This window comes from Pygocentrus nattereri, chromosome 10, assembly GCF_015220715.1.
Source record: "Pygocentrus nattereri isolate fPygNat1 chromosome 10, fPygNat1.pri, whole genome shotgun sequence".
NCBI lineage: Eukaryota > Metazoa > Chordata > Actinopteri > Characiformes > Serrasalmidae > Pygocentrus > Pygocentrus nattereri.
Window position 1 is genome coordinate 5,535,721 of NC_051220.1, and position 27,414 is coordinate 5,563,134.

At 40.3% G+C, this 27,414-nt stretch overlaps 1 protein-coding gene across 2 annotated transcripts in view; it reads right to left on the reverse strand.

Annotated features, from left to right (window-relative positions):
- Positions 1 to 24,839, reverse strand: part of crybg1a (crystallin beta-gamma domain containing 1a) — a 107,150-nt gene extending 82,311 nt beyond the window's left edge. For both annotated transcript variants that reach the window (XM_037542098.1, XM_037542099.1), the window contains exon 1: positions 24,574 to 24,839. In XM_037542098.1, coding sequence (XP_037397995.1) covers positions 24,574 to 24,824 — 251 coding nt within the window. In that variant the 5' untranslated portion in view covers positions 24,825 to 24,839. The remainder of the gene's footprint in view (positions 1 to 24,573) is intronic.
- Between the last annotated feature and the right edge of the window lie 2,575 nt (positions 24,840 to 27,414).

A 27,414-nucleotide genomic window follows, 5' to 3' on the forward strand; every position in this document is an offset into this window, starting at 1 on the left:
GTCACGGCTTTTGTACACCATTACACAAAACTAACAAGCCTGAATGAGAGCTGCTAAAGCCTGAGTCAGTTCAGTAGATCAGTTGATTCTCCATAGAGTTGGACAATAAGGCAAGTATACACTGATCAGCCATGACATGAAGACCACCGCCCTGTTTCTGCACTCACTGTCCATTTTATCAGCTCCACTTACTGTGTAGCTGCACTTTGTAGTTCTACAGTTACAGACTGTAGTCCATCTGTTTCTCTGATTCTCTGTTACCCTGTTCTTCAATAGTCAGGACCCCTATAGGGCACAGAGCAGGTATGATATGGGTGGTGGATCATTCTCAGCACTGCAGTAACACTGACGTGGTGGTGGTGCGTTTGTGTGTGCTGTGCTGGTCTGAGCGGATCAGATAACCCCAGAAATAATTCCAATAATTCCATTAAATTAAATCCAACTGTTCCATTAAATTAAGTCACTATTTATAACACTCATGTGAAAAATATAAAACATGGATGTGCCCAGAGCAGGAAAGAAGAGTTTAAAGGTGCTCCGGATTCACAAGTTCCTTCATCAAACATGTGATATTAAGCTATGAGGTGCTATGAGTAAAGGCGCCTTTACTCACAGAGTGTGGCATGTAACTGTATAATAACAGGTTTAATGCAAAGTATTTGTATTGGTGTACAGTGGCCGACAGCACAGGAGACACTGAAGATACATACCACTATGACTCAGGCTAACATTACATTAACAGATGTGTGGCTGTGGCAGTTAGCGCTAATAGCTGAAATTAAAATTGCATTAAATCTACACAAAAAAGATGGTTCCTATTTTGAAAACGGTTCTATATGGCACCAAAAAAGGTTTCTAGGGTTAAACGATTCGATTCCAGAACCTATAAATCCTGATTCCTACATATCCCAGAGTTCATCTGTTTCAGCTTAGTGGGGAAATGGCTATAAATAAAGGAGCTAAGTACAGTGCATTACAAGCTGAATGTGGCCAACTGTTGGCTTTTATGCTGAACTGCACGTTTGGTTGCTCATGGGTTCTTTAGTAAAGAAAATGGTTCTATAGAACTATGAACACCCAAAGAACCCTTCGCATGAGGAAAGGGTTCTCTGCATCGTGAAAGGGCTCATCGGAACGTGCTGTTCATGGATCTATGTAGCACCAAAAAGTGATGTTCTATTGTTCCAGATGGTTCTTTAAGGGTTCTTTAGTAAAGAAAAAGGTTCTATATAGAACCATCTACAGCACATTCTCCATCAATCTGAAGAACGCTTTAATGATGCAAAGAGTCCTTTAAACATGCAAAGGGTTACTGGACTGGTCATGGTTCTACATAGAACCACGAACCATTTTCTTTACTAAAGAACCCTTGAGGAACCATCATTTTTAAAACTGTGTATCACAGTGACTCGAATCCTGGTGGCATGATTTAAGTACACAAATGGCAAATAACTTCACAAAGTTGTCGTAGCATATTCTATTCCAGAACCTCTTTCCATTGAAATAATAATAATGGTAATAATAATAATAATAATAATAATAATAATAATAATAATTTGTGTAGCACTTTTTAAGCACAGTTGCAAAAGTATCCGAACAGGACAAGCGTAAATGACTAAATGACTGCATAAATATATTTTTAAAAAAGCTGTCAAGAGAAGTTATCTGACAGAATCGCTCATGATAAATAGCGCTATAATATCCGAATAACTCTAGGCATGTTGTCCTGCCCTACCTCTTAGCAGTTCTCACGAAGTCTCTGAACATGAGGTTCTTATTGCTCTGGTCTGTAAGGGCTCTCTGGTGCCCTTACAGCTGCAGCGCTTTCATGCAATTACATAACAGCGCCCTACCACAGTGGCCCAATGGAAAAGGTTCCAGTTTGAGGCGGAGAAAAGCAACAATGGGTCATTTTCCAGATACTTAGCTGCAGAGACTGTAAGCCTAGTCCCAAACTAAACCCGATTTGCAACTGACACTGCAATGTAATCCACAGCTAGGCCGAATTTACATCCAGAACACTGGACTAAACTGATTTTTCATGCCAATAAAAAGGCTATAAAAATAAGCACTGGAAGGGGATTGTTTGAGCGTTAAATCTTCGCTCAGATACGTCTCTGATAAGCCTTGTAAAGAAGGTCATTTCTCAAACGAACAGTAAGTGCATTCCATCAGCATGACACGCTCGCTGCATATGAGAACATGCACAGAGCAGAAAGCCTCATGAAAGACAAAGAGCTTTTTGAAGGCCTCCACTTCAAGGTTCTAGGGAAAACACCACAATGAAGACACTGGTGTTTACCACTTTTTAGTCGTACAAGGATTCAGTAATAGTATTAAACTTGCAAAAGTGCTTAGAATAGATCCTAAAACAGCCAAAGCCATGTGCTCACATTGTGGGAGGGGCCATATTTCATAATGTAAAGCACTGTGCAAAAGTACATTTACAGTCAAGTCACTAAGTTCAAGCTATTCATTTTTCAGGAGATACTTCTGAGGAGATTAGATGTAAGATCATCCATTTGAATAAGGAAAGTCAAAAGAAAGAAGAGTTCAATAGTGATAAAGGGATACGGACAAAATAGGACTCCTGATGACCACTGGCAAGACCTGGTTGACCACCAGCACTGCCCCCATCAGATCTGCTCACTGCCCCCATCAGATCATCAAGCTGCTTCAGATCTGAAAACATCCACACATTTCTGTCCATCCTTCCACTGTGAGAAGATGACTCAGCGCTGTGGGTCTGAAAGGAGGTGTAGCTGTTCAAGAAGAACCTCACTGAGAAAAGGAGACGGACACGCCAAACAAAGAACCTGAACAATGGACTGACCGCTCCAGAGTCCAGACCTCAACATCATTGAATGTGTTTGGGAATATTTGGATGGTGGGAGGCAGAAAACCAACCAACTTCTAAGATTGACCTTTAGAGGTACAGATAAAGGTAAAAAGTGGACACACTAAACACTGAAAAAATATATTTTGATGATCATCTGTGTATCATCTCATTTTATGTGCAATGTGATGCTGAAAAATGAATGACTTGGCTGTTAATCAATGAAATAAATGAAGAGTGCTCTGTGACTTTCGCACAATAATATTTACTACAGATGAAAAAAGTTTGGAATCACTTCTCATCTTGATAATTGTTCTTATTTCATTCAATAACACACATACAGTATAGACTGAAACTTTACAAACTAGACAGTCGAAGGTCATTTTTATATATATTATACAATATTTCAAGTGTTCTGGAAAAAAAATAATAAATAATATACTGTACTGATGTATTGATCATAATTTCTTGTGAACTTTTCTGGATCATCACTTTAGAAATACCCATCTCTCTGGATATTAATGGGAACTACATCAATTTCTAAATGCATATTTTAATTGCTGAGAAGTAAACAAAGTTATTGAGAGGGGTTTGATGTGAAATTGTGCAGAAGGTTTTACAGTGGTGATGATAGGAACGGGGTTGTGGTGTTTACTATGCAAATATAGTTTGTTTATTTACCATTCAAAACCACCAGTGAACCTACACGTGTCTTCTGAGCATTTATATGTAGTGTTGATTAACGGTAAAACAGTGGTAAATCTGAAAACATACATTTTCTTAATGGACTATTTTGTCTCAGAACACCCTGCATGTATCCCTCCACTATAAATAGATTTTAAAAATATATAAGCTTTAAGCCAAAAACTTCTAAAAACTTTTGTGAGACAATGTCACAAACTTCAGGCAGTGTATTCATAACCACTTCTTGTAATAACTTTCTGTGAGCTGCCCTTGACAGAGACCTATGGATAAATCAATGAGCAGCAAACTAACAAAGGAAACAGTAAGAGAAAGGTAGAGTTCCCCTTGAGAGCCTCCACTGAAATGGTGTATTCATAACCACTTCATGTAATAACTTTCTGTGAGCTTTTAGAGGCATTAAACTATTCAGACATCTGGTTCCTATCACCACCACTGTGAACAGTTCTAACTTCCTTTGCTTTACATCTTCACCTTAATCCCAGAGGTTATAGCATAACAGTAAGAGTTTAGAGTATGATGTTACTAGGATAGAATCCATGACTGGAGCCCTCTGGTTCATATTTTAAAAGATTTTTAAATGTCTTTTAAAGCCATATCTTCATAATCTTTAGCAGACTACACTGTAGTTCTTGACGGAGACCTATGGATAAATCAACGAGCAGCAAACTAACAAAAGAAACAGTAAGCAAAAGGTAGAGTTCCACTCGACAACCTCCACTGAAACGGTGTACTCATAACCACTTCATAACTCTTCAGACGTCTGGTTCCTATCACCACCACTGTGATGGAAAACAGTTCTGACTCTGTTAAGTATCTCTAGGACAGAGCATTTCACTCCGAACACTGAATTCCTTTGCTTTACGTCTTCAGCTTAATCTCAGACGTTATAGAATAACAGTAAGCTTAGATTAGATTCATAAAAGAACCATTTTATTCATGTATCTGCAACAACATTGATTCCAAACCTTTGGATCTGCTGGACAGGCAATATGTTGTAATATACAATATAAAAGCTTAATCAATTGCAGATTCTCAGTGAAACCAGTGTAAAAAAAAAGCTCAAACAGAAACGTATTGACTCAATTTCTCTGAATTGCAACATGTAAGCTCAGGTTGGCATTATCCACAGTCTTCCTCTTAAGCAACAGCGAGAGCACACATCAGAAGCATGCAAAGAGAACCAACACAGACTTGGCATCTGAACGGCTGCTCCTTATTTTCCCCCGTTACCTTGGCAAGCCTAGTGCAAAACAAAGCTATGAAAAGCAGTGGTCAAATTGCCTTTTGTGGTTTAACTGTGCCAGATGTGGTGGTGCAACTGCAAATACAGTGAAGTTACAGATGCCAATGAATGAACAGAAACACAAGGCGCTTTTTCTGTTCCACACGCACAGAAGCATCTGATTTAAAAACTACTTTATATAAAGAAAATGTTCATCTTTCATGTGATTTATACAGAGCCTCATCCAGCAGAGCAGGTCGTATCCATGGCTAATTTGAGGAAACGTTGCTTTGTTTTGCATATCCTGTCGACAGGTAAACCACCAATGTGTCATTAGCAACTGGCCTATTTATTAGGGTATCATTTTTTGTGTCTGCTCTTTTTAATGATCATTTTTTCTGTTTTAGAAATGAATATTTGCTAAAGAGGGCTCAGTCAGTGAAACCAGTTATCTATAGTATAGAAAAACAATATACAAGCAGAATCCCAGCTGTTTTATGATGATCGCTGATGTCGGATCAAAACCTTGTTTTCTCCAATATGGTAACAGGTTTACAGGAGAAGGGAAAAACCAACAGTAGTTTTAATGTAAGTCAATGGAACCAGGCGTCTTTCCGTCAGAGTCATTTTCGGTCGTTTCTTTTGGTTCATTCATCATGAAATTGACAGAAAATGCAAAGAGCAACATGTCCTTTGAAATTATGCCAGAAACTGAAAAATGACAAAAATGGAGATACGAGGTTTTCTTCCGACAGCAGCGATATATTTATTAGGGTATTCATCGTTCATAGAGACCTCAAAACATCTGTAGTAGGAACATGCAGCTTCAGCAGGCTGTATGTTACTAGGATAGAATCCATGATTGTAGCCCTCTGGTTCAAACACAGCTTTTAAAAGATTTTTTAAATGTCTTTTAACCTCTAGGGTATATTTTGGTTTGTCCATCTGAATTTACATGAACCAAATCATGAAGCAACTGCATGAAATAAATGCAAATTAACAGAACATGTGTTTTATGATCACACATATTGTTATAATGTTATATTGTTGTGAGTTCAGCTTCTTTTATTATAAGGGTTTAAAATTAGATCACCATCTATTTGACTGGAAAGAAGACTTATGAAATAAGAAAGTTCTGAAGAATATGACAATGGAGTTTAAGAGGCTACAGCGATATCTTCATCATCTTTAGCAGACTACACTGGAGTCCTCGGTGGAGAGCTATGGATAAATCAATGAGCAGCAAACTAATAAAAGAAACAGTAAGAGAAAAGTAGAGCTCCCCTCAAGAGCCTCCACTGAAACAAGAAGCCACAGGATGTATGAACAAGGGTAAGAGGGTAAGAGTGAGAAGCTGTATATATATATATATATAATATATATATATATATATATATATATATATATATATATATATATATATATATATATATATACACTGCTCAAAAAATAAAGGGAACACTCAAATAACACATCCTTGATCTGAATGAATTAAATTCTCATTGAATACTTTGTTCTATACAAAGTTGAATGTGCTGACAAAATCACACAAAAATCAATGGAAATCAAATTTATTAACCAATGGAGGCCTGGATTTGGAGTAACACACAAAATTAAAGTGGAAAAACACACGACAGGCTGATCCAACTTTGATGTAATGTCCTTAAAACAAGTCAAAATGAGGCTCAGTATTGTATGTGGCCTCCACGTGCCTGTGTGACCTCCCTACAACGCCTGGGCATGCTCCTGATGAGGTGGCGGATGGTCTCCTGAGGGATCTCCTCCCAGACCTGGACTAAAGCATCCGCCAACTCCTGGACAGTCTGTGGTGCAACGTGGCGTTGGTGGATGGAGCGAGACATGATGTCCCAGATGTGCTCAGTCGGATTCAGGTCTGGGGAACGGGCGGGCCAGTCCATAGCTTCAATGCCTTCATCTTGCAGGAACTGCTGACACACTCCAGCCACATGAGGTCTAGCATTGTCCTGCATTAGGAGGAACCCAGGGCCAAACCGCACCAGCATATGGTCTCACAAGGGGTCTGAGGATCTCATCTCGGTACCTAATGGCAGTCAGGCTACCTCTGGCGAGCACATGGAGGGCTGTGCGGCCCTCCAAAGAAATGCCACCCCACACCATTACTGACCCACTGCCAAACCGGTCATGCTGAAGGATGTTGCAGGCAGCAGATCGCTCTCCACGGCGTCTCCAGACTCTGTCACGTCTGTCACACGTGCTCAGTGTGAACCTGCTTTCATCTGTGAAGATCACAGGGCGCCAGTGGTGAATTTGCCGATCCTGGTGTTCTCTGGCAAATGCCAAGCGTCCTGCACGGTGTTGGGCTGTGAGCACAACCCCCATCTGTGGGAAGTGGTCTGGGGTCCCCACCTTATTGAGCGTGTCTTACTAATTGCCAATGATTTCCACCTGTTGTCTGTTCCATTTGCACAAAAGCAGTGAAATTGATTGTCAGTGTTGCTTTCAGTTTGCACAGTTTGCACAGTTTGTACAGTTTGATTTCACAGAAGTTTGATTTACTTGGAGTTATATTGTGTTGTTTAAGTGTTCCCTTTATTTTTTTGAGCAGGGTATAAATATATTTAGGGTCATTTCTATTAGTCAATTCATCATGAAATTTACACACAATATAGAGTAACAGGTATTTTCAAATGATGTCAAAAACAGACAAACGAGAAAAATATATATATATATACACAATACTACCGAATAACTAAAATGCTATCATGATGGGTGGATCACTGAATTAAGGGAAGCTTTATCATGCTATTTATCACGCTTCTCAGCTAGATGAATGCTGGCCTGGGATCAGCCCTCCCTTGTATGCAAGGTTACAGAAAGTAGAAGGAATAGTTCTGCATAATTGCCACCAGCAAACTGCCTGCCAATATAATGACACGCTTGTCTCTAATCATGTCAAGCTGTTAAGTGACCTCAAGCAGACTGACTGGCTTACCCTGCTAGAAATAAACAGCACAGGCCAGCATGTCTGATCACCAGCAAAACCAGCGTATCTTGTGTTTTGCCGGCTGGTACGCTAAACCAAATAAACCAGCATAAACCAGCCTAGACCAACTAAGACCAGCATGGAATGCATGTCTGTGCCTTTTTTCAGCAGGGTATGAGGTTTCTGAAGACTGCATGACATACTGTTCTCTATAAAAAAATAACACCTCAAATAGGCTGCTACTATTACTGGTTTATCCGAAATACAGGTGAAAATTCGTCTGAAGGGAAACGTTTTGTCATAAACTTTATACCGGTGTGTCTCAAATAAGCGCAGATAATGCAATAAAGCAACACACGCTAAACTTAGTCCATTTAGCTCCCTGGCTGAGTCAACAGTCCCTCATCTCCTGTTGTGCAGTTAGTCATTTTAGGGCCACTGTTAATAAAAAAAAAATACTAGACCTTGAGAATAAAGATATAATAAATATTTATAGAAAAAAGTCGTACGGTTTTATACCTCAAGAATAAAGACAGAATATTTTGTCAGGATTGGCCAATCCCACTCCTCATGTGCTTTTGTTTACCTTTTAGTCCCGTCATGTGCTTTTGTTTTGATTTCTTCCCAGTCCGGCCCCCTTGTTTTCTGACTCCGCCCCTGATTGTTACCACCTGTGTTTTCCACCTGTATCCTGTTATCCCTTGTTTGCCCTCTTGTATTTAAGCCCTGTGTTTTCCCCTGTGTGTTTGCTGGTCTTTGTTTGATGTATGGTTTGTGCTGTTTACTGTTTGAATTGTTTTGTTTGGTGTTTCTTCCGGCCTCCGTAGTCTGTTTTTCCTGTGATTATTTTGTTATGTCTGTCCCTCCATTTCTCTGTGTTGGCTCACTGGCCCTGGACTGACTCGACCCCAAATTTGGATTTGCCCATAATAAATCTCGCTTTTCTCAGCACATGCGTCCGCCTCCTCATCGCTCCACGTTACATATTTTGAGAAAAAAAGTCTTAGAATTACGACATTAAAGTGGCATTAATACCAGGAAAGTTCGCAAAGTTCGGCATTTTAGGGCCACTGTTAATAAAAATAAAAATACTAGACTTTGAGAATAAAGATATAATATTTCTAGAAAAAAACATATAATATTTCGAGAAAAAAGTCGTACGGTTTCATACTTCAAGAATAAAGACAGAATATTTTATTGATTGGCCAATCCCGCTCCTCAAGTGCTTTTGTTTACCTTTTAGTCCCGTCATGTGCTTTTGTTTTGATTTCTTCCCAGTCCGGCCCCCTTGTTTTCTGAATTTACATGACCAAATCATGAGGCAACTGCATGAAATAAACGCAACTTAACAGAACATGTGTTTTATGATCACACAAATTGTTGTATGCTTACAATTTACTGCTAAAAGCCAAAAATCTTAGACACACTTTGTGTTATTTTATACAAGTAATGTTTACAGAGCAGATCACTGAAGAGATGCCGTCTGTTTACAGGGCCACCGTTAATAAAAATAAAAATACTAGACTTTGAGAATATAGCCGTAAGGAAAAAGCTGAGAAAAAAAGTCATAAGATATTATGTTTCAAAAATTTCTTGTGAGCTACATTAGCCTCGTGGCTCCAGGGCAGCTTCAGACAGCAAACATGGCTTAGCTGTGTTTTTCCGTAAGAGAGGAAAACGTGTACATTCTACTTTTTTTTTCCAAACTGTTACTTTAAACATGACACGCTGTGGTCATGTTTCACTGATGTACTCAAGGCCATGAACGTCAATACACATATTACAACACTGCCTGCTTCAATTAGCAACTGAGCAAGCTAGCCTCCTGACTCCAATACCTTTGGCAAGTTTCCAGAGGTGTTATCATGAAGAGGCTAGGCTGCATTTCAGCCACCCCCCCCCCCCCCCCCCCCCCGCCTTCCCCCACTTCCACGCCCTGACCCCAGGCAACTTCAACCGTCCTGCTTATGTAGTGAAGCACAGCCACATTTTCATTTCAGTTGTCTGTTTCATTCAGGCATGAAACGTTCAGCAGAAAAGAGCAAACAAGTTTATTAAAGAAGAACATCAAGATCTTCTCCAAAGTGCATGTATGAGAAGCGAAAGTGTTGGCATTCTCACTGGGAGTGTGACAATATCAGAATTTAGCATCGCGATAATTACCTAATCTTCTATCACAGCTTATGATATTATCAAAGCATTGCACTGAGAAAAACAATGCATGTATAAGATGAGTTGGTTCTTCAAGGGTCCTTTAGTAAAGAAAATGGTTCTATATGGAACCATAAACACTCAAAAGAAGTGTTTTGCATGGAATCTTTGCATCATGACAGGGTTCTATATGGCACCAAAAAAGGATCGTCAAGCTTTTAACACTAGAAGAACCTTTATGGTGCTATATGGAACCATATACAACACATTCTCCATCGATCTGAAGAACCGTTTCACCACGTAAAGAACCGTTTGATCATGCAAAAGGGGTCTTTGAGTGTTCTAAACAGAACCATTTTTCTTTAAAGAAGCCAAGTTACTAATTCTAAAGAGATTAGTTGTAAGATAATCAACCTGCAAAGGAAAATAAGAAATGAAAAGAGAGACAATGGGACTCCTAACAACCACCTGGAAGAGCTGGTAGACACCAAAACTGTCCCCATCAGACAAACAGCATTAAAAGCTTCCATCTTGGACAGAGAGGAGAAAATCAAGCTGCTTCAGATCTGAAAACATCCACAGGTGTTTCTGTCCATCCTTCCACTGTGAGAAGACCACTCAGTGCTGTGGGTCTGAAAGGACGTTTAGCTGTTCAAGGAGAACCTCACTGAGAAAAGGAGACGGACACATCAAACAAAGAAGCTGAACGGTGGCCTGACCACCCCAGAGTCCAGACCTTATCATCACTGAATGTGTTTTATCTGGATGGTGAGAAGCAGAAAGTGCAACCAACTTCTAAGACGGAACTTTGGACATGTGGAAAAATATCATTGCAAATGGGCATTGTGCCTTTGGTTTGCCCAAGATGTGTCTGAGGGTGGACCCTTGGTCCAAACAATTAATTTCAAGCTGTGGGTCATGAACCACTGGTGGGCTGATGTAAGAAGAGAGTGCGAGTGGGCCACACGGAAGCCACGTCACCGGACATTTTTTTCCCATCCATCCATCCATCCATCCATCTAACCCGCTTATAATCCTGGGTCACGGGGTAAGGGGGTGGAGGGTGCTGTAGCCTATCCCAGTGCTCATTGGGTGGAAGGAAGGAAACACCCTGGACAGGTCGCCAGTCCATCACAGGCTTTTCCATGACAGCAGAGCTGAATGAAATCATTAGTTCGCGAGTGGGAAGCACTCTAGTTTCTACAGCACACCACTTTTACACCTTCGAGACAACTTCTGGCTGCTTGCCACAATCTACATACAACAAAAACACATAAAAAATATTCCCATTTGACTGGTTATTTCCCAGCAACGCACCAATAAAACTGCTACTCTGAAAGCTGTGGTGGTCAGAGAGAGCAGAGCTGGGTAGCCTACTAATCCAATTGACTATATATTTTAAAAAACAAATAATGTCCACAAAGCTTTCATAAAATGTGTTAATGTTCTTATACTGAACGTAGCAGTTGAATGGAACACATCTAACTACAGAACAAAAAAACGTTCCTCCTGCATGGCCTACTGAGTGCGTAACAGAGGGGTTCATTGTTTTATCGTGGTGCGCTTGTTGATGCAAAGAACTTTAATACTGAGTAAAAGTGGACGGAAAGAAGACTTACAGAGTCCTTAAAATATTGTGTGGCTCTCGGAACGAACAGTACCTGCACATGTGGGCATGAAAAAGTTCAGGACACCTGCAGCAAACAGCATTTTAATGATGAAACGACAGCATTCCAGCCTCTACCGTGAGCTGCGAAGGTAACACACAAGAACAGCTGAACAAACGCCAAATAAAGCATGAGATTACAATGTAAGAGCGTAATAGGACCCCTCTGAAAATCTCTGGTGAGACTGCACCTTTAGTGTCCACAACAACAATATCTTGCCAGTTGATTAGCACAGTGTACTTTATTATTGATTATCAGCACATGTGCAATTCTCAGACAGTCTTTTCCTGATGCTGTCGCAAGATCTGTGTGTATTTTGAGCATGAATGTCTCTTTCAGACGCACACAATAGGGAATATTGATCTAATCCACTATTTCACAATGGTTCATAAAACTCACCGTGCAGGCTGTTTCACAATCTCCAGATGAGCAGCTCAAGATCAATGCCACAATTACTACACAAATGCTACTGGAGGTTTTAAACACCTCAGCGTCGCTGCTGGACTGAGAATAGTCCACCAACCAAAATGTCCAGCCAACAGCGTCCTGTGGACAGTGTCCTCTGACTACTGATGAAGGACTAGAGGATGACCAGCACAAACTGTGCAGCAGTAGATGAGCTATCGTCTCTGACATCTACAAGGTGGACCGACAATGCAGGAGTGTCTAATAGAGTGGACAGTGAGTGGACAGTGTTTAAAAACTCCAGCAGCACTGCTCTGTCTGATCCACTTGTACCAGCGTAACACACACTAACACACCACCACCACGTCAGTGTTACTGCAGTGCTGAGAATGATCCACCACCCAAATCGTACCTGCTCTGTGAGGGTCCATGGGGTTCCTGACCACTGAAGAACAGGGTAACAGATGAAACAGAGATGGATCAGATCAGAGAAACAGATGGACTACCGTCTGTAACTGTAGAACTACAGAGTGCAGCTATACAGTAAGTGGAGCTGATTAAATAGACAATGAGTGTAGAAACAGTGGTCATAATGTTAAGCCTGATCGGTGTAGTTACTTGAAATCTCAGTTTAATTCTATATTCTGAGGTCACATGATGCAAAACTCTGATGAAAGTGGTTTCCTAGAGAAACAGTTTGGCAAAATTGTAGTTTACACATTTCTATGTCGTATCTCAAATGCAGCTGGTCAGCCAGGACATGTTTGGCATCTGAAATCTGCTTCTGTAGTTTTGCACTGGAGCTATGAGGCTTCCGTACTCAAGTATTTATTCCTAGCATTTAATGCATGCGTTTAATTACACTATGCTATATTCTGTAGTGCAGCATCTCTCAACCTCATTGGTTAGATTTTGAATTACTAGGCTTTTTGCGTTTTATCCATCAATGTTCCCTGACTACAATACCCAGAATGCATTGCGCAAGAGAAAAAAAAGTTTTTCTAGTTTTTAAACTGGAAAATCTCACTCTTTATAATACTGTGGAATGACTATAAGAGGCCAATTTTGCCTGTGGTACCACATTTATTTATTTTATTTTCCATTTCAATGATTTTCAACATTTCACAAACTGTGCTAAATCTTAAACAGCACTAATCGTGCTCTCTTTTTAAAGAAATATGCAGCCGGTCAATGTTCTTTGAGAGCTGACGATATCCATGAAAAGCACATCGTTTTAACAAGATCACAAAATGTCACATTTTGAATAAAATATCATCATATTGCCCAACTCTACTTTACAGTACTGCATAAAGTTCCCTTTCATGTAATGTTATGAGATGAAAACAGAACAAAACAGACCAATTAAAACAAGCAAAGTTAGGTTTGTAATATTTTTAGCATAGAATTGCAACAGTCAGGAGTTCATTATCTTTATTAATCAAACTTACTGTGATACAGTAATATTACTAATAACAGCACTACAGCATTACAGCCCTTGTTTCTTGCCGCTTCTCATATCACTGTTTGCTTAAACGTATATGTGTCTCTCTCGTGTGTGTCTATACGAGCAGGTTTACTGGAAACAGATTAAACTTTGCTCTAGACTCGTGTTAGACAAACCAGTCCTCTAAGTCAGGCTTCAGATTTAAGGTCAAGGCAAATTTTCTCCATGCATGTCATATATTCCTGTGTACCTGTAACTGTGAAATGGAGTAAGCTGCTAGAAATTCTGCTGAGTCGATACGTTACACAGATTGGTGCCTGCACACACATACACACCCTCAACTCCTGCTATTTCGCCCAGAGCCCTTTCGAAGCCTGCCACGGTTTGGGGAGCAAATCCCAGAGCAAATCCCAGAGCAAACCAAAGATGCGGTCAGCATTCAGTAACAGGTGCCATTTAGTAACAAAGCTGTACTCTATAAATCTTTGCATTTGATACAGTAATGAATGGTTAGTTCCATTAAAGGGGTTTATTAAAAACCCCTCTGCCTGTAGCTCCACCTTGCTGGTGTTCAGCTCATCTGTTGATGCACAGTTTGTCTTAGCCATCCTCTAGTCCTTCATCAATGGTCACTACAGAGCTGCTCTTGCCTCGATTGTTTTAGGTGGTGGTCCTCTCTTAACCCAGCACTGACACTGATGAGCATATCACACACACACGACCATATCAGTATCACTGCTGTGCTGAGAACAATCAACCACCCAAGTATCCACAACCAACATCTGGGCATTAGCCGCCCTGTGGTCAGAAACTGAGCGATGAGGAATTGGCTTGATAGCAGTTGAGTGGAAGCACAAGGTAGGTGTTTCTAATAAAGTGGCCAGTGAGTGGAAGTACTAGACAGATGTTTCTAATAAAGTGGCCAGTGAGTAGAAGTACTAGACAGGTGTTTCTAATAAAGTGGCCAGTAAATGGCAGTACTAGACAGGTGTTTCTAATAAAGTGGCCAGTGAGTAGAAGTACTAGACAGATGTTTCTAATACAGTGGCCAGTGAGTGGAAGCACTAGACAGATGTTTCTAATAAAGTGGCCAGTGAGTGGAAGCACAAGGTAAGTGTTTCTAATAAAGTGGCCAGTGAGTGGAAGTACTAGACAGGTGTTTCTAATAAAGTGACCAGTGAGTGGAAGTATAAGGTAGGTGTTTCAAATGAAGTTGCCACTTTTAATAAAGTTTAGGGTGAGAGAATATTTTATAAAAATAAGTACACTGACTCATATTAGGGGGAGAAAAATATAATTAATGCATTCCTTTTTGTGAAGTACAACAGTTTCTGCTCAGAGAAGCTACTGATTTTGAGAAATCTCTGAACTACATCGCATTAGGATGTGGAAGTTTGTCCTAAAACAGTTACATTACGGATTAGTAATAAAGCAAATAAACTGTAATTGAGATTTTATATCCAACTGAAAAAAAATCTCACCCCTTTCTTTTAGCCCTCCTTCCAAAGCGACTACCCCAAAACACATGAATGTGCACAGCCTTACAAATAAAAAAATAACAAGTTCCAGATAAATTACCAGTCCAACAGAAAAACAGCAACATTGCTGGTGCTTTCCACACCAGCATTCAGTCTGGTTTGACCTCTTGCTTTATCCCACTTCTTTTTGTTCAAATGTATTGACTGCTTTCAAGATGTAGAGAGTATTTCAAGTAACAAAAACGTTTGTAAAATAAATCACCTTCTCCACCTTAAACTCTGAATTACTTTCAGTTCAAAGAGCATGTTGTTGCCCTCAAAACCTCATTTTTTGGTAATGTGCCAAAAATTGGCTTTTTACATTGTGTGAGAATAGAAACAAAAATCGTCCAAAAGTACTCGGCATAAAATCTTGTTATGTTAAAATACAATAAAGTTAAGAAAGATTTTTCCTTCCTTCTCCTGTCAGCATTTCTGAGGTGCAAGGTTTTGTTACAGCAGCGACAATATGTTTAAGCATCGGAAGTTTTCATAGCAATATCCAACACATTTGGAAAATGGTATCCTGTCAAATGTACGGCCACAGTTTTTCATTCATCCGACTTATATTTTCCATAAAGCAAAAATTCACTCGTGAACTAAAATTCACTACTTGGTCCTAGATTATTCAAGTCATGCTTATAGAATTAAAACAGCACAGCTGGAGGCCCATTTGTTCCAAGTCCTTGGTTGTTTTTCTAAGATCTGAGGCTTTTTAACAATGCTAGGAGGCCAAACTCACAAAAATGTAAAAAATTGTAGGCAAAAGTTTGGGTGCCTCTGGGCAAATTAAGTCTTGTTGAAGTGAAAAAAGTTTATAATTTTAAAATGCCCACTGCCGTTCACATTGAGTGTATTTACAAGCACTTAATAATCCGATAACTGCAGAAAATCTTATTTGGTCAGTAATCCAATCAACACATTTATGTGCTCTTGAGTAATCAGGTAACAGGGAAACTCCAGGTCTACATGAGTCAGACAGTAATCAGATTTCTGCTTTGCAACCAGCTCACAGAAGAAGACTTGACATAAACTTAATGTAAAACTCAAACTTCATGCCACATTTAAAAAAAAAAAAAAACATTGTGCCACTTGAGAATATGAACATATTATAATAAATGAAAAAATTTAAATCCTTCATTTTGTGTTTGGTTTTAGCGTCACTCCAAAAGTGTTATGCTGTGTCTCGCGGCAATGCTTCTTGCTTGTTTCCGGTACAGCAGCCTGTTTTTGCACCTGCACAGAATGAGAAATCCGAAAGAAATCAGAGTGAGAGTTCACATGCGCTGAGAAATCGGATTACTGAGCTCAAGTCCAGCTCTTTTTATCGGATTTCTAGATCGGAGTATGCTGTTTCCATGACCATTTGAACAATCAGATAACATCATTAAGTGCATATAAACACACTCAGTGTGTGTAAATTTCATGATGAATGGACGCAAATAAACGGCCCAAAATTACTCGGAAAAACAGTGACTGGTTCCACTGACTTGCATTAAAAGTAAAGTATGTTTTTTGCTTCTCCTGTGAAGTTGTCGTTTTGGAGGTACAAGGTTTTGCTCTGACAACAGTGCTATGTATTTACCATGCTCTCTGCCAGTAATGCTCTAACAGTAAACCTGGAGTTTTGTTTTCTACAGTCTTGTACTCCAAAGTTTAGAGTTTTGTATTTGTGATTGTACAGATTACCAGTGCTATTCGGTCTTCAATGATATATATTATGTTATAGTATCTGTCTGACATTTGATGGTCGAATTACTTGAACATAACAATTAAGGAAACATGATATGCTCAACATTACAGCTCTGTGCAGCTTAACTTATCTAAGTCACTATTTCCCCACCTATCAACTGAAGTTGAATAATACATTAATAGTAATACACACCGATCAGGCATAACATCATGAGCACCTCCTTGTTTCTGCACTCACTGTCCATCTTATCAGCTCCACTTACTGTATAGCTGCACTTTGTAGTTCTACAGTTACAGACTGTAGTCCATCTGTTTCTCTGATACTCTGTTACCCTGTTCTTCAGTGGTCAGGAATCCCCATGGACCATCACAGAGCAGGTACTATTTGGGTGGTGGGTCATTCTCAGCACTGCAGTAACACTGACGTGGTGGTGGTAGTGTGTTAGTGTGTGTTGTGCTGGTGTGAGTGGATCAGGCACAGCAGTGCTGCTGGAGTTTTTAAACACCTCAGTGTCTCTGCTGGACTGAGAATAGTCCGCCAACCAAAAATATGCCAACAGCGTCCTGTGACCACTGATGAAGGACTAGAGGATGACCAACACAAACTGTGCAGCAGCAGATGAGCTGTCGTCTCTGACTTTACATCTACAAGGTGGACCGACAAGGTAGGAGTGTCTAATAGAGTGGACAGTGAGTGGACAGTGTTTAAAAACTCCAGCAGCACTGCTGTGTCTGATACACTCAGACCAGCACAACACACACTAACACACCACCACCACCACGTCTGTTACTGCAGTGCTGAGAATGACCCACCACCCAAACAGTACCTGCTCTGTGAGGGTCCATGGGGGTCCTGACTGCTGAAGAACAGGGTAACAGAGTATCAGAGAAACAGATGGACTACAGTCTGTAACTGTAGAACTACAAAGTGCAGCTATACAGTAAGTGGAGCTGATAAAGTGGACAATGAGCGTAGAAACAAGGAGGCGGTCAGAATGTTATGCCGGATTGGTGTAGTTAGGTGGAACTAATTTGGCTTAATAAGCTAAGGAAGGCCAGCGTAACTAACTATGTGATCTTAACATGGTATTTATCAATACAGCTTATCTAAAAACAAATGTGTGGTTAACTGTAACCAGTAAACTGTTGATAGTTTTGCCATTAAGCTATGTGAGTGGTCTTCCACACCCCTTAGTCCAAACCTATTTCAGCTTCAGAAATGAGTTAACAACATCATGACGCTCTGCCAATTTCACTACAGGTTTAGCCTGAAGATTTATCAGAAGAAAAATTGCTTAGAGACTGTGGCTAAGTAGTAATTAGTAGAGCATCATGTCTATCATTATTCTATTAATGGTCAATTACGCTGCACAAGATGATTTTGAATTAGAACATGGATTCTAAATTAATCTGATGAGCCAGATAAGAACAATAATCGGGCCATTTCCAGGCCGCAGGGCGTATGTTTGATAGCCCTTTTCTAACTTATTACATATACAGTACACCAAAGATGAGCCTCTTATTAGACAGAGTGGTCCTTCAAATACAGAAGGCCCAACCCCATTCCCCTTGCCCCTACCACTGAGCCCTTACCCCTCCGTCTTCCATGTTCAGGGGTAGGGTGTCCCAATTTTAGTTGAGATAGAGGGGTAGGGCGACGTGTTAGGGCTACATGTTTCAGTAGTTTGCTAGTTCAATTTCCCGTTCCACCTTAAACAGTCCAGCAGTTCTGACTCCTGAAGCGCCAAAACATAACTGCTGCTCCATTTAAGGTGGAACGGGAAAATTCCAACAAGAATCTGGAGAATATCTGTCTTCAGCTTCGTGTCACCAAAGAATTAGGGGTGGGTGATGATAAATAACTGCCCCCCTCTTTGAAGGCGTATGGTGCCCTAAATGTAACTAAAGCTCAGCAGTGAGGAGCTGAACTTTCCCCTCCTCTATTATCACTGAACAGGGTCGCCTACAGAGCGGCGCTAGCAGCTGTTAATGAAGTAATTATAATTTTTTTTTTTTTTTTATTTGAGGGTCCCATTTCGCAGGGAAAGATTTCAACCACTACTCCTTGTAACTCAGCTCCAAGGGGTTGGGGTCACACTCGAAAACAGGGCTGAGGTAAAAAGAAGAAATGGGATTGAGCCAAAGAAAGGAATGAAAATCTGAAAAGAGTGCTTAACCAGCCGTCTGCTGGTCTTTTGTTTACCTTTGTAAAAGAGAACACTGATGATTTTTCACCACATACACACAAACTGGACGGTGCAGTAACTGGTTTAGTGACAAACGCCACGACCAACAACAGACACGACATATTTGCTGCTAATGTTTTTGTCTGAAGGAGCGCCACGAGTGGCTCTCCCCATTCCACTTGAGCTCTCTGCATCACGGCCTGCTGCATCTGCAGGCCTAACCGCCCGACATCCAGTGGAACAGGACTTTTCACCTGAGGACGATTACATCGAGACATCTCTACGTAAATAACACATACAGAATCATGCAGTGACCAACAAATCAGCAGCACTATTTATAACAGGGATGTGTACCAGTACTCAGGTGCCAGTATTGAACTGCTGAAAATCTGAAACTGAAACCTTAATTCTATATTGAATATTTCACTGCACGTTCAATATTACCTGAGAATATGCAATAAGTTAGGGCTGTCAAACAATTAAAAAAATCAATTGATTAATTGCACTATATTGTGTAGTTAATGGTTGATCACTTTTGCCTTGCTTGTCTCAAATTTGACCTTAATGAAAGGTTTTATTTCTATGAGTGGAGAAATCAAGCTTCATCAGAATGTATTTATTCTATTCAATAGCTCAATAACATTGGGCCTCATTCACCAATCGAGCTTTTTCTCAGACGTGTTCTTGAGAAAGATCCTAAGAAAACGTCCATGTGCTCTTAAACCGCAGAACTGACCGCACCTCTGTGCTCTTGAGTGTGTGTCTAGATTCTCTTCTTACTTAAGAACAAATCCCAAATTAGAAAACGCTGAATGTCATGGAGGCCCAATATATTCGCCACATGAATGCTGTTTAAAGCTGTATATAAACAGGAGGGCTACAATCACAGTTTATCGCTGTTGTCGGAAGAAAACCTTGTATCTCCATTGTTGACATTTTTCAGTTTTTGCCATAATTTGAAACACTTGCTGCCCTTTACCTTGTGTGTGAATGAACTGAACGGACTAAAAGAACTGACAAACAAAATGGCTTGGGAAAAAACGTCTGGTTCCATTGACTTACATTAAAAGCAAAGTAGGTTTTCTGCTTCAGCTGTCCATTTTGGAGATACAAGGTTTTTTTCCAACAACAGCTTTGTAACTTAGCAACACACGTTGTGCAAGCAGCTGGGCTTTAGCCTGCACTACTATGGTTGAAAGGTCAAACTGGGAAAATGAATTTACATCATTTGACAGATGTTCTTATCCAGAGCGACTTACAGTTTGACTATTTTACTCAGGAAGGCGGTGTTAGGAGTCTTGCCCAAGGACTCTTATGGGTATAGTGTAGGGTGATTACCCAGCCGGGGATTGAACTCCAGTCTACAGTGTAGAAGACAGAGGTGTTACCCGCTACACTAACCAACCACAAAAAAATAGTGGTGTTAGTAATTTATTAGTGCTTTAAACAAGCCTATTTAAAGTACCAAACATTAGCTCAACTTTGGCCTTGAGATGCAAAGTCATTGATAGATAAGCTACAAATGATGACACGCTGTGTGGGAGTTTCTACCAGTACACTGAACACACTGTAAGCTCTAATATTTTGCCAATGCTGTAAATTATTACTAAATTATTATTACTATTCACATATATTCACAGTCACTGTTATTGGTGGGGATTGTTGTCTGTTTTTAGAGTATGTGAAATGACACAAAATAATGTAGATGCAAATCCAGGTGACGCATGGTCAGAAAACTTAGGCCTACAAAAAAAAAAACATTAGTCCAACACCAATCCTGTCTTTTCAGTTTTGGTTCAAGTTTGTGTGTTGTTGAATTCAGTTTGATGTTCACACTGCGAGGCTAAAAATCAACTCCTGCTGTTACGAAATTCAAGAAAAAACATCTTCCACTGAAATGATCATTTCCATCTAGTGGAAAACATGTTTCTTTGCGCATATAAAGGCTCGCATTGTTACTAAACCCAGATCTCCTGGATAGAAAACATGAGCGCTGAGCTGGCTGTGAGAAATGTTTCATAACATGCCGTCTATAAAACGAATAGAACAGGCGATAAAAAGTGGTCGCAAGATCATACATTAATCAAAATGCAAATCCTTTTAAGCATTGGAGAACATTTCCAAGAACCACAGCGTCTGAGAGCAAATCGAGTCTTTTGGCTACTCATTTTGGCCTTGGGAATCACTCAGAATGCTGCAGGTTCCAACATGCGGTAAATCCACACTAAGACGCGGCGCCAAACAGGTTGGCTTGCGGAGACCGCCACAGGGTTGTATTCACTTAAACCATATATTTTATTGAAAATACTCCACAAACAACATATCAAATGTTGGAACTGAGAAATTTTATTGTTTTTAAATTTAATGCCAACAACACGCTCCAAAAAAGTTGGGACGCGGACCTGTTTACCATTTTAAATGGACTGGGCCCAGAGAAGGTGGCAGCATTTCAGAATCCTGTTTATATATATGGTTTCTTCTTTATGTTTGAGTTTATGTTTTAATTAGCATTTGTGGATGTAGCACCAAACTGATTTCACAAACAGTAGTTTTCAGAAGTGTTTCTGAGCCCACGCAGTTATTTTCCACTACAGAATCATGTCTGTTTTAAGCGCAGTGCCATCTGAGGGCCCAAAGATAATGGCCAGCATGTACTGGTTTCTGGCCTTGTGCACTACATGATGAAAAGCAAAACTTCTTTGCTACTTTATGCTGAGAAACGTTATTTTTTAACTGTTGCACCATTTAATCTTGCAGTCTTTCACAGAGCTGTGATCCCTTCGTCATCTTTACTTGTGAAAGACTCCGTCTCTCTAGGATGCTTTTTTATACCCACTCACGTTACTGACCTGTTGCCAATTAACCACCTGGTGTCTTTTAGCATTACACAACTTTAGTCCAAACTTTTTGGAACGTGTTGCTGGCATCAAATTTAAAATGGGCACATTTTTCAAATAACAATAAAATCTCAGTTTCAACATCTGATTTGTTGTCTTTGATGCATTTTCAATGAAATATAGGGTTTAAATGATTTGCACATCACATCACAGAATTTTGTTCTTATTTACATTTTTCAAAGCGTCCCAACTTTTTTGGAAATGGGGTTGTAAAATGCAACATAGTTTATGATGAAAAAGGAATTTACAGTGAAATATCACTCCACTTCGTGACTTCTTCGTGAAATCTTAATCCAAGGTGTAACTCCAAATTAACTCAAAAGCGATGACACACAGATTGGTATGTTAATATTGTTTGTATTAACTAGGCTTGTCTGCCACAGCTTGTGACTTGTGATCTTGGCCTGGCGTTTTTAAAAATGGCTTGGTAATCTCAAGCTAACTCATAACTCATAACATACTTGAGTAAATAAATGACAATTAAAAAAATGAAAAGGAAAAGGATGTCTAGGGTAGCAGCTATGACATCACTGACATCAGTTTTGCCTCCATAATTTAATACCACAATGACTAAAATACTCATTATGAATATATCAATACAGTAAGTGAAAGGGTTTGTCCAAGGGTTTATCGCTTCATTCTCTGGTTTCTGAGGGAGAGCACTGTTCTAGGAGACCCTTCCTAACAGTAAGTATATGTAATAGTATATGGATTCATATACAACATGTAATTTCACCAGGGAAGCTCATATATATATATATATATATATATATATATATATATATATACACACACACACACACACACACACACACACACACACACATATACACATATGTGTGCGCATAGATATACAATATATATAATAATTCAACGTTTGTGAAAGCAAACCATTTAATAATGAACAAGTGATAAAATCACAGTACAACTAACTGATAATGCACTGACCTCCAATCAGCTATTGCCGCTATGCAGTCTAGGCAGCTCTATACTGGTTGTTTCTGTTATACACCACATGTAGCTGCTCAACGCTCTAGAAGTACTGACGATACCCATCATATACTCAGAAAAGCGTGACATAACCATAATCACGATATCATATCATGCCGCCTCCAGACGCTGCATGTTTTCATACTTTCCCTGATCCGACACACCCAATTCGTCTCACCAGCCACTTCAGGCCCTGCATGAGTTCAGTCAGGTGTGCACTCCCGATGGGGTTCTGTCACAGCCTCTGTTTGCTGACTCTAGGAGCGAGTCGAGTCAGCTTGGCAGAGGAGCTTATGAGTTCAATCCCGATAATGATCACTTTAAGCAAAGCATTCCTTTCAGATTGCATGTGAAGGTGTTGAGGCCAATTAAACAAATTGGCCTTTGTGACTGAGGGCGGCTTCGGCTTCTCACAATGAACCAGACTGACACCCACGAGCGAACGAGGTCCTTCCAGCTCTACTCTACACGTGTTAGACCTTAAAGTCTTGGACGCAGAAGGTTCCACACAGAAGAAAACTACAGATACACATACTTTCTCTGATATGCAATAGAGTACATGTACATGCACGTTCAATAAATGTACCTACATCTCACAGTCAAATATTCCTCAAATATATAATCAAAAGTCGGAACAAATTCCAGAAAAACGTTAAGGGTCATTCTACATTCTACAGAAACGTCCATTTTTGTGTCCCTAGCGTTTACAGATATATCACACTGTAAAAACATGTGAGGGTTACAATCTAAATACATAAAAACAAAACAATACGTTATTTTAACAAATACGCCTTGTTGAGCCGTCAATTCAGCAATGTTGGTTTTTAAATCATTTATCTGGATTTCCAAGCACCACAGAAGAGCTGGTCCACAGTCATGTTTAAAGCCTGAGGCCATATTTTGAAGTAAAAAACATTTTTTTCTGCTATTTTAACTGCAATAATCTAGAAATGACTATAGAATATATGAACTAAATGACATAAAGGAAACAAACGCCAAATAAATATTATAAAATATATAATGAAAGTTGTTGTCGTTGTGTCACTGGTGTTACTGCGTCCCAAAAAACTCCTACTTTGATATGAAAATCACACCGACGTCATCACTCGACCTCCTTTCACCTGTTTTCTGAGGATCTACGAAAAATGTCCACGGTGTCTTTTCACTGATCAGAGATTTTCTCGTTTATCTCACGACTTCGCCTGGAGCTTTTCGCAGACGTCACTGGCGTGACCGACTTTATTCTCAGGGAACTGTGAAAAAAAATGGATCAAATTCCATGTTTTAGTGGATGTTCCATGACTGGCGGCGTGTGGTTTGATGCTCTGCAGCAGCCGTTTAGTAAAACGCACCTTTTATTAAAGGTGTCTCCGGTGTTACCTTTCTCGTGTGTAGCACCGATGACGACCGGTAACGCCGGTGACTCCTATGGATAGATGACAAAAAGTGGACGTTCCTGTGGAGTGACCCTCAATATACATTTTTCCTTTGAATATGGGAATTTTTTACAGCCCCTAAGGTGACACGGTGATCCTTTTCTAACAAGGCATAGCTACGGATTTATACATCGAGGCCATTAGTTAAGTTTTCTCTTAACCGGTGGTCTCCATATAATAATTTGTCACCTCAAAATGTAATTCGTGGCCACAATTTATTCAAAAATGTGCATGTAGGCCAAATGTATATGAATGTGCCACTTTCAGCGTCCAAAAACCCCACTGAGCAGGATTTTTGAAAGATATACTGAAATATTTGTGTACATCAGACTTTCATAGTGTAACGTTGTGGTCGTGGAAGCCAACATCAGAGAACTACCTCACCTACAGCAACACCACAGCACCTCTCATTTTCTGGAAAAAAATAAAAATAATAAAGGTAATTTTCTTCCTCACTCACATTTGGCTCGATATTGTGTCGAAGTCGTCGGTGTTGGTGAGAAACAGAGGGTCTCTGGTCTCTCTGGGCGATTTCTTCTTGGTCCTCCATGAGCCGAAGCGCCTCTTCTTCTTCTCCGCGGGGCTCGTGGCCAGACCGTCCGGGCTCTGGGGCTCCGGACTCGGCGGGCTCCCGAGCTTCTCCCGGGCTCTGCTGTCCTTCTCCAGGGACTTCGACTTCCCGAAGAGCTTCTTTATTTTGGACGTGCTCATTATTCTTAGACTTTTCGTAGGCAGATATTTGTAAAAGTAAGAACCGAGGAGAGTGAGAGAGAGTGTGAGGTGGAGTGAGTGTGGAGTGCAGCTCCACCAGGTAGACTAACGTTAACTCTCTGCTGCTCGCCTCGCCTCGCCTCGCCTCAGGGATGATCCCGTGCAGAGGTGGGCACTTTCACTCGGGCTGATGGATTTGTAGTTGCGCTTTAAAGCGCTTTCACGTCCTCTCGAGTAAATTCGTGGTTAAATGAATCATTTTTTCCCCCTCACGTCCATTCGAGTCCCTCACATTTGGTGTTTTATTCCGTTCTGTTGTTAGTATCTGGGCTCATATTCCCATTTTAGACCAAAGGGATCCCGCCTAAAATAAAACTTAAAGGGGAAATATGCCTTGACTTCTAAATGATCTGTATAATTAAGGCACTGAGATGTGAACAAAGTAGCTCAGAGCGGTTTGTTGTGAAGTGGCTTGTTATACAGAAATTTACTCAATCAGATTTGCTTTACAGTGGAGGTGATAGGAACCAGGGGTCACCATGTCTACAGCGCAAACATGTTTTATTTAGTATCCAAAGCTCCAAGTGAACCTACGAGTTTTATATGTGATGCTGATAATCATAATTACTGAGCCCCCGAAAGGACATGGGGGGGAATTTTTTAAAATAATATCACTGCTGTCGGAAGAAAACTTCGTACCTCCATTTTTGTCGTTTTTCTTTTTTTTACATAATTTGAACACACCTGTTGCCCTTTACATTGTGTGTACATCTCGTGATGAATGGATCGAAAGAAACGGCCCAAAATGACTTGGTAAAAATTCTGGTTCCATTGACTTGCATTAAAAGTGGAGTATGTTTTTTCCTTCTCCTGTAAAGTTATTATTTTGGAGATGAGGTTTTCTTCCAGCTACAGCAACATAACAATATAACACACACACACACACACACACACACACACACACACACACTTTCTAAGCAACTTATCCTTCTGGGTCGTGGGGGGAACTGGAGCCTATCCGAGCAGTCATTGGTCAGAAGGCAGGAAACACCCTAGACAGGTCATATAATATTCTTTTAATAATGGGTAAAAAAACTGCTTGTGAAATGACCTGAGATTTTTGTTTATCTCAAGATAATTATCTCAGGGTAACTTTCTGGATGTCTTCTTTATGACACGCACCTATATTTTAAGCTGTAGCTGCTCTTGAATGAAACCCAACACCTCAGATAAATGTGCGTAACTTCCTCTGAAACAGTCTGGTGTGTTTAACACGTGTTTCAAATGGTTCTCTCATATAACAGTGTCTGTATATTTGACACTGAGTTCAAATTAAAGAGCTACATATCGGTCAGTTTCCGTTGGAATAGTTATAATCATAACTTCCAACACCCCTGAAAACTGGACAGTGGGCTTGGGAAAGTAATAGCGAGTGGAATGCTGCCTAAATGTCATATCGGTGCCATCTACAGGGCAGAGTGGGGAATACACATAAATTCTCAATATACACTATATTGTGAAAAGTTTTCACTCTCCCATCCAAATCATTGAATTCAGGTGTTCCAATCACTTCCATGGCCACAGGTGTATAAAGCCGAGCCCCTAGGCCTACAGACTGCTTCTACAGACATTAGTGAAAGAATGGGTCGCTCTCAGGAGCTCAGTGAATTCCAGTGTGGTACCGTGATCGGACGCCACCTGTGCAACAAGTCCAGTCGTGAAATTTCCTCACTACTAAATATTCCAGTCAACTGTCAGTGGGATTATAACAAAGTGGAAACAATTGGGAACGACAGCAACTCGGCCACACAAAATGACAAGAGCCGGGTCAGCGGATGCTGAGGTGCATAGTGCGCAGAGGTCACCAACTCTCTGTAAAGCGCTACAGATTGGACGAGTCTGGGTTTGGAGGTTGCCAGGAGACGGTACTTGTCTGACTGCATTGTGCCAAGTGTAAAGTTTGGTGGAGGGGGGATCATGGTGTGGGGTTGTTGGGCTCAGCCCCTCAGTTCCAGTGAAAGGAACGCTTAATGCTTCAGCACCAAAAGAGTTTGGACAATTTCATGCTCCCAACTTTGTGGGAACAGTTTGGGGACCCTTCCTCTGCACACCAGTGCACAAAGCAGGTCCATAAAGACCTCAATGAGCCAGTTTGGTGTGGAAGAACTTGACTGGCCTGCACAGAATCCTGACCTCAACCCGATAGAACACCTTTAGGATGAATTAGAGCGGAGACTGTGAGCCAGGCCTTCTCGTCCAACATCAGTCTCTGACCTCACAAATGTGCTTCTGGAAGAACGGTTAAAAAATTTCCAATAAACACACTCCTAAACCTTGTGGAAAGCCTTCCCAGAAGAGTTGAAGCTGTTATAGCTGCAAAGGGTGGGCCGTGAAGGCAGATGAGCGAATACTTTTGGAAATGTAGTGTATATCTTGGGATGTTTATGTTGAGATAATTGTCCTGAGAAAATTCTCTAGATTATTTTGCAGACAGGCAGTTTTTTTACCCATTATAATCCATTCATTTTTAATAAGTTTTAGGCCAAAAACAAATCTCAAAATTATAACGTCTCAGGCATCAGCCTGCATA